Raw genomic sequence first — 8,661 nt, 5'->3', positions numbered from 1 at the left:
AACATGATGCAGATCAATCTTTGAGTAGCTCTCAGAAATACACTTCATAAGATATAGAGACCGACAATAACATGAAATGCCCGCAAAGAAATCAACGTATTCCAGTTAGGCAGCCTTAGCAAGTGGCAACGTAAGATGACCGTCACCCATTTACCCCACCCCAATCTAGCATCACCTCACACAAAAAGCAGAGGGGAAAAAAAATATAAAAAAAAGACCGCTTAGATAACCAGTGTGAAAGTGGTAAATCGTACTATTCCAAAAAAAAAAAAAAAAACCCAAAGAAATAACAAACAAGCCTAATTGTACGGAGTTGAAGTCTCGACAGATCGGCTGAAGTTCAAACTGTTAATTCGTGTCGCAGAAATGAGCGTAGAGAGGGAGATTACTGGTTGTTGTACGAGAGGTAAACTCGCATTAAGACGAAACAGATGACTTTGAGGAAGTTCTTTCTTATCTTTACATGATGTTTAGCCACCTGGTATTGAGTATCCAGGTGATTCAGACATTCATTTTTGTCGCTATGCTACCGCTTGGCAAAATTTGAAGAAAAATCAAAACATGATAATTTAAAATATTTTTCTCGGCTGCAGCCTGATATGACATCATACCAGGGGTGCACAAGTCCGGTCCTCAAGAGGTCCCCTATCCAACCTGTTTTAGATGTCTCCCTCCTCCAACAAACCTGATTCAAAAGAACAACTCATCATTTGAATTTGGTGCGTTACAGGAAGGACACATTGACAACAGGCTGGATCGGGGCTCTCGAGGACCGGACTCGGGCACCCCTGATGCACACCATGACTGGAGCATGAAAACGATCAAGTTAGAGATAGCGCTAACACTACATCATCAGGTGTCCTGGCTTGTCTCTACTTAGTAGAGAGCGCTCAAGTTGGTGATCCGTGGTCGCCATGGCAACAATCCACAACACTCCTCTCATTTATACACCGGTCTACCATTAACATTATTGAACAAATATACATGTCTACGTACTGTTCCTTTAATAGCAGGAAAGAGTGGAAGAATAGCACAAACGCCCCCCTTGATCTAATATGCATATTATAGAGCTGAATTACGGTTACGTATGTGGAGGAGTTTGAATTTACAGTAAATGGATAGCAAAAGAGTACAACTGAATTGCTTACAAAAGCAAAAAAATATATATTATTTTTTCTAAGGGGCACCTGACACAACTAAGGCACGGCACAAATAACCTAGAGGCTGTTTTTGCTCATGTTTTCAAGGCTGACATCAAACATGAGCTATAGAAGGAGAGCAGTAGGAGAGCATTTGGAAGGGGTATTAGACACGGAGCTGGGATGGTCTATCAAATATTGAAGAAATGTCTGCTGGAACCATGAATTCACATTTCAAACAGACTCCCTTCTAAGACTGTCCTCGGCAATGTATGAATATTTCATTTCTGAACATAGAGTGGCCCTGAAAGGCACCATTACCAAAGCCTAATGTCGAGGGGGAAACATTCTCCACATTTAGCTGAAAGTTAGGCTGAGCCCATGTAAGAGGCGCCCAGGCGGAACGTAGTCTAACGGGGTAATATATTGGCATCACATTAGTGTTAGTAGATGGGACGGGATGGCAGCGTAGGTGTGTTGCTTTTCCCCAAAGGACAAACTAGGGAAGCGAGGGACTCGGAGTGCATAGGTTTTCAATTTATCATCTCATTCAGTGGGTGAGAGGGCGAAGGAAAACGTTTAAAAAGGCGGTCGGCCTACGAGCAAGCAAAATGATGTTCGGCTTGAACCTTTTTCACGGGGCTGAAATACTGATATTAAAAAAAAAAAAAAAGCATGATTGAATCGACAATCAGCCAAAATATTGTATACACACATAGCAGTAAAAGGAACATTTTTATTCTTTTTTTTCTCTCGAAATATCATTCTTATTCAGACATCATGAGATTAATGCAAGTTACTTTTGGTCTCGACATTGACATGATCAAATTGCTGGCCAGTAGCTTCCACAGATACTGCTTGGCCAAAATGTCCGATGAGATTGCTGCACATGCATTTTAAATTTCTTGTTCAAGTTTCCTGCAGTAATCTCATTGGACACTTTGCCAACGTTACCCAAGCAGTAGTTTTGCATACAGCGTCAATAGGTCATATCAGACCAACCATTGAGGAAATGACGAAGCACGTCCATGGTGTGTCTTGAAGACATTATATAGGAAAGGGACGGTGAAAAAAAAAAATCTTGACAGTCAAATAGGGGTCGGTTCTAGAATGGATTCTGATATCGTTAATATGGTTAAAAGGCTTATGTCAATATGAATAAAATGCAAAATCCCATTATTTGATTAGGTAGATTCAGGATTAACGTTAGCATAAGTCTAAAATCAAATATTTGCTTTGGTTTGATTCAGTCTTACAATTAAAACTTTAAAACACACCAAAAACGCATACACGTGTCAGTACAATAACGCAATTTTGTGCAGCGCAGCCGTCAGGCATCACACAAAGGCACACTCAGTCACTGCTGCACTTACTGGTTTTCATTTGAATGTTTCATGTTTATGGCCTAGCAGTGTTTTCCATGAAGCATTTACTGTAATTACAACATTTCAAGGTTACAACTTGACATGCAATAAACTAGTTTGCGCCGCAGAATACAGAAGAATACATGGTCACGTGTCACAAGAAGCCACACTGACTTACTGTTGTTCTTTGTCTTTGATTGTTTATGGCCGAGAATTATTGACCGTAATCATGACTGGTCACGTGTCACAAGAAGCCACACTGACTTACTGTTTTTCTTTGTCTTTGATTGTTTATGGTGAGAAGTATTGACCGTAATCATGACGACTGGGCAGGTCTAGATTAGCGACAGACCACGGTATGTTCTTGATTGACTCCGTCACAAATTGAGGGGATGATGGGGAAAAAAAGTCCACTATCTTGCCTTTGCATGGCGCCGGTTCGAACGATATTAACCACTCGTGTTCTGTGAAGTGGAAGTACTTGTTTTGAAGGACGCTTTTGTGCCCATGGAGGTAATAGTTAAAAACAGGGCATCATAAAACCTTTTTTCATTGCTCGTTAAGATCCAGACTTAACCGGTTCCACAACCCAATACATCTTTGTTTAGATCGCGCTTTTCACACCAGCTGTAGCTGTAAACAAAACGCTTTCCGGTACAGAATTCGGAGTAGCACGTCTGACCCGGGTCATACATACAGGGCTTGGTCTTCTTGGACCGGTTTGTTCTCTGGTACTCGATGCGGCAGTTGAGTTCAGTCGTCACCATTAAGTCCTGCTGCTGCTGCTTGTGCTTGTCTGGAGAGGCGGAGCTTGTGGATTGCAAGGGGGAAGCCAGATCTGGTAACAGTACCGAATTCCTGGTCTGAATACTTGGCAGTCCTGGATCCAGAACCTCCAGCCCAACAGCTTTCGAAGGTGGAACAATACTGACCGATATGTTCCCTAAATGAGAAGAGTTGTGGCGGAAGTAGACACTGAACGTGCCGTTGATGTGGTCCACGATTTTCCCGGTCACTAGAAGACTGAACTTTAATGTTCTCACATTGAAGTAAAAGTCCCCCCAGCCCAAAATCTTCTTGGATTTCGGAGAGACCTTTGGGTGAGGTTTGGACTGAGGATTGTAAAGATAAAAAAAAAAGTGGGGGTGAGGGAAGCGAGGAGGCGGCTTTAATGTTTGGAGGGTTTACAGCAGCGGTGATTTGTGCATGTGCTCATCTTGTGCTACGTGCAATACAGGTATGACTGCGCGATGGTTGTGTGATGTCAAGCACAAGCACAGCCACGCTTGATTTGGTTTGCTTTTTCATCCCGGGCTTCTCCCTCCCAAATGGGAAATGATTCATTAGAGCTAGGTGATTTAGAACGTGGCAGTTGTGGCCGATCAATATGCATGGGCCCATCTGTCAATACGTGATTTCTGTTGGTAATTAGCTGATGTGGGCCAGTGGTTGTGAATATTGCCTGGCAACTGACAGCCTGGTTGTTTCTGTCAACAATGTTGGGAGGGGGGGCAGGTAGGGGGGCTGTTACCCAGGTGGTAGCAGGTGACTGACTGCAGATCAATGAATTACAATGCTTCAAGGCCCAAAGCCGCTTCATAAAGACATCTATTATTGCATAGCGGAGCAGGTTTTTTTTTTTTTTTATTATTCTCGATCAAGCGTGTTCGCTGGGCAATGCAAAAACTGCTGAAACAATTTCAGTCAAACGTTGGTGCCAATCCGAATTTAAAAAACGATCGAGCACTTTATTTTAAAAGAGAGATAGATATTGGAGCTGATTTTGGTGCCCTGCACAGTTTAATTGCGTGCATGGGTGGAGTTTTCTCTTTTGTTTTTTGTTTTTTTTTGGTATTTGTCTACACTTGCACCGTTGTGCGTCTTGATCAAATCCACCAAAATTGCATTTCACCACCTGCGCCACCACTTAGACCTGCTTTTGTCTGGGCACCCGTGAATATAGAGGATACTGCAGTTTGTCATATTCTTTATTCGGATTGCCACACTGAGCATTTTAGGGAAGATAGAAAACGCAAACAGCCTCGTGCATCCGTAGAGTAGACAAACACAATGCAGCTCAGTGACTGTCTTGCAGATGTCATGGCTAACGACATTATTTTGGCTTCAAATGTGAATCGAAACACAGCGTGAACAAAGTGCTGAATTCCAAATGCAACTTCCAGCGGCATTAAAAAGTCTCTCTCAGGCTCTTAATCATTCATCACTATTTTTTTTAAAAACTGTTACTGCTGCGCACGCCTGCAATCCTTCATTTACGACTGATGGCGCACTCGGTCTTGTTGATTGCTCATTTTAAATGTCATTAAATCTGTTCCTGTTTGCACAAAGCAGACAGTTGGTCCGAAGGGCAACCATAACTACAGTGTGGCCAGTGACACGAACAAGTTTGACACTTTTGATCTGTAGGATTGGAGTGTAACAGCAGCTCGCAGAATGAGACAAAAACTTTGACATTAAATGTTGGTTGCTCCATAATTGACGCCTGACTCTCAAAGAGGTTGGCATTTATGGAGGTGATGACCCCATTACGATTTTCGATTAAGTTGCCATTGGAGTAAGTCTCTGTTTTACGCCAACGTTAGAAGACGTTAGTGCACACGCAACAAGCATTTACGTGCTCCGGAGGTGGAGAAATTGTATCCGATTACTCGATTCTGCCGACGTGAGACAGCTGGCGGCGAGACAATTAAGAATGTGAAAATGATAATGGTGATGACACTTTTTGCTGCTTCCTTTTCCTGGGAATGCAAGGTAGTGTTTATCGCCAAACATCAGCACCTCACGCTCAGGTAAATTTACGCATATGATAAAAAAAGTGCACCCATCTTAATATATTTTCAATGACATATAGAAAAATAAAGCATCGAAGCGACGGTGTAAGTGAAGGATGCCTCTCTGCCTCTCATTTGCATTTGCATATGAGAGTGTTTTCTGGGGGAAAATGAGCTGTAGAAATTAATTCAGGATTAATTGGTGCCTTTATCTCGTTAGGACAATCTAATTTAGGGGATGATGGAATTGTTTAGACTCCCTTTTGCATAATTGGATTGCGGTGAATGGCTGTCATTACCGTCTTTTTAGCAGCGTCTGCGGGCCCCCTCTCTCCCGTGCAGGCCCCAACCTCATAAAGAGCCATCATGTGTTTGCGCCAGTGTTTTCGTAACCCCCCCCCCTCTCTCCCTGCAACACACAAGGCAGGATGCAAAAACGCGAGCATGTGGCTAACCGCGCAGCAGTGATTAGCTCCCGTTTCAAAGCCATTAGCATACTGCAAGCAGAGCACCATTGAGGAGATCTCTCATGAACGCCTCGGCATGTGACTAACAACGCGCTGATGATCGACCGTTGGCGGCGGCGCTTAGTTCGAGTCGCGGCTGCCGTCAAGTTGTTGTGGTTCATGCCCGCGACAGCGTTGGGAGGCCCACGCGGAGTCGACTTGATTTCTTTTAAGGTTTACACTGTTTGAATTAAGTGACATGCAATTTAGGTTAATTCCATCCATCCGTCCATACACTTTCTGATCCGCTTAATCCTCACAAGGGAATACCCTGAACCGGTTGCCAGCGAATCGCAGGGCACACAGAGACGAACAACCATCCGCGCTCACACGCACACCTAGGGACAATTTGGAGTGTTCAATCAGCCTGCCATTTATGTTTTTGGAATGTGGGAGGAAACCGGAGTACCCGGAGAAAACTCACGCAGGCCCGGGAAGAACATGCAAATTCCACACAAGGAAGGCCGGAGCTGGAATCGAACACAGTACCTCTGCACTGTGAGGTCAACGCACTAACCACTGGACCACCGGGCTGCCCAGTTAGGCTAATTGAAGAATCTAAATTGTGTGATGGTGTGAATGGTCATTCGCCAATATGTGCCCTGTGTTGCATGCGGGTTGCTTCATGTGGTCTGTGAATATAAACACAGCGATTCATATAAGTAGACAGTCCAAAAAAAAAAAAAAAAAAATTGTTATAGGAATTGGTCACTTGGACCTGCACTGCAAATGCAGCCCATGTTGCTTCTTTCTTTGTCCAACACATTTTGCCCTTTCATTATTTTCACAATCTCTCGGAGACAGTCGGCAGGAGGCCGCCACCCCAAACGTGGGATGAAAATCAATAGAAGCAGAGCAAAGCGCATGTATGGGATCACTCACTGGAATACCTGATCTTCTCACTTCAACAACATTGATGTAACTATGGAAACAAGCTCGCCAAGATGAACGGAGATATGCCTATCTCCTGACAAAAGGCCTTTTTATATCTTGTCCAGCCGCTTAGCCTATACAACAACAATAACAACAGCAGAGGCTTCTATCTGCCGCTTCCCACCACGATACCATCATCATTTGTCTGAAAGGACAAATTGTATAGATATTATTCGGCGGGTTGCTCTCTGGTAAACAAGGCAAGGAGAAATTGAATCTATGGTGCTGATTCTCAGGCTGTGCCAGGCTAATTGAGTTGATGTCCCTGGAGGAGCTGGACATACTGTAAAGACAGACTCAATCAAGTCATATAGCTTGTGTACTGTACTTACTGGAAGTCACACCGCCGCTTTTGTCGTTGCACTGCCATCTAATGCGATTACGGGCTTTTGAGGAATAAAGCAGGCTACACACAATGATCTTCAACAACTTGATTGCTTTTCTAAAACGTGCGCTGTCCCACACATGGAAAAAAAAATACCAGGTGTACTGGTATGTTTACTACTCCTGACAGTGTATAGAACACTCATAATGGTGTCGTTCGGGGTACTGAGACTGACCTGTTGAGTGAAAGCACAAATCAGAGTGGTCGTGAAAGAGGAAATGGAAAAGCTAAGCTAACTGTTAGCTTATCCAGGAGTTACACTGTCGTGGAAAACTCTTCCGCTTGTCCTTTTTATTGTGATGACTGAACTGCGACGCGTGCCAATTATGGAGTCCGCAGCTTGGCAAACACCCTGTGTTAACAGTACATCTGTATCAACTATCCACCCATCCATCCATTTTCTGATCCGCTTTATCCCCATAAGGGTCTCGGAGCATGCTGGAGGCTATCCCTGCTGTCTTCGGGCAGTAGGTGGGGGACACCCTGAACCAGTTGCCAATCGCAGGGCATGCATAGACGAACAACCGTTCACACTCATACTCACACCTAGGCACAATTTAGAGTGTTCAATCAGCCTGTCATGCATGTTTTTAGAATGCGGGAGGACACCGAAATACCCGGAGAAAACCCACGCAGGCCCGGGGAGAACATGCAAACTCCACACAGGAAGGCCGGAGCTGGAATCGAACCCGGTACCTTTGCACTGTGGGGTCGACGCGCTAACTACTTGACCACCGGGCCGCCTGAGTCAAATTTATTTTTAAAAACAAAAAGTAGTACAAAGCTTTGCTGTTTCACATCACTGCAAGCTACAGCCATAATAATAAACACATATCGTATCTACAAGGGTAGCCCCGAGTGAAGGGCAGACCTCCACCAAGGGCAAGTAATTTGAATCAGTAACAATTTGTACCTGCATGGGTAAACATCCTGCCTTTGCACAAATTTTATATGAAGACAAGTGAAAAAATAATCTGGCAATGTCAAGAAGAAAAAAAAAAAGATCCTGAAATCAGAACCCTTATCCAGATCTGCACCAAATATTCATGGCACCAAGTCATTTTATCTGAAAATCTGTTGCGCAGAAATGAACTTGGAAACCAACTTTAAATTTGGGTGCATGGTGGGGAAAAACATACATATCACGTTTAGCTGTTCATAGTCAAATACGATCACAGGATTTCCGATGAAATTCAACACCCAAATCGACATTCAAGCATCAGCGCAAGCTTCAGGTAGCTTCCTAATTGGATATCGTTCATTTTCACAATCGCGGGCTCCGTTGCTTGACGCAACGCCACGTTGACTGCACTACGTACGCATTTGTCATCGTAAATAATCAACATAGTCAGCCTTTACCATTGTCGGGGAGACAGTCATCAAAAGTGAAGTGAAAAATATTCTACGTAGAATGATATGAATTAAGCAGAAAACTGTCTCGGGGGGGTGGCCATTTTGCCACTTGTCAACTGCGTAAGGCAGTGGTTCTTAAGCTGGGTTCGATCGAACTCAGGGGTTCGGTGAATCGGTCTCAGGGGTTCA

The 8,661-nt window shown here is 43.9% G+C and overlaps 1 protein-coding gene across 1 annotated transcript; it reads right to left on the bottom strand.

Annotated features, from left to right (window-relative positions):
* Positions 1–3,075: 3,075 nt before the first annotated feature.
* On the bottom strand, positions 3,076–5,660 carry LOC109521168 (neurexophilin-4-like). Its single transcript, XM_019878828.1, has 2 exons — positions 5,595–5,660; positions 3,076–3,669 (listed from the first exon to the last, which is right to left on the bottom strand). The coding sequence occupies exons 1-2, from the start codon at positions 5,658–5,660 to the stop codon at positions 3,076–3,078; spliced, it is 660 nt and encodes a 219-aa protein (XP_019734387.1).
* Positions 5,661–8,661: the final 3,001 nt, after the last annotated feature.

The sequence above is a fragment of the Hippocampus comes genome, unplaced genomic scaffold, assembly GCF_001891065.2.
Source record: "Hippocampus comes isolate QL1 unplaced genomic scaffold, H_comes_QL1_v1.1 scaffold85, whole genome shotgun sequence".
Lineage (NCBI taxonomy): Eukaryota > Metazoa > Chordata > Actinopteri > Syngnathiformes > Syngnathidae > Hippocampus > Hippocampus comes.
This window is presented reverse-complemented; position numbering and strand designations above follow the sequence as displayed.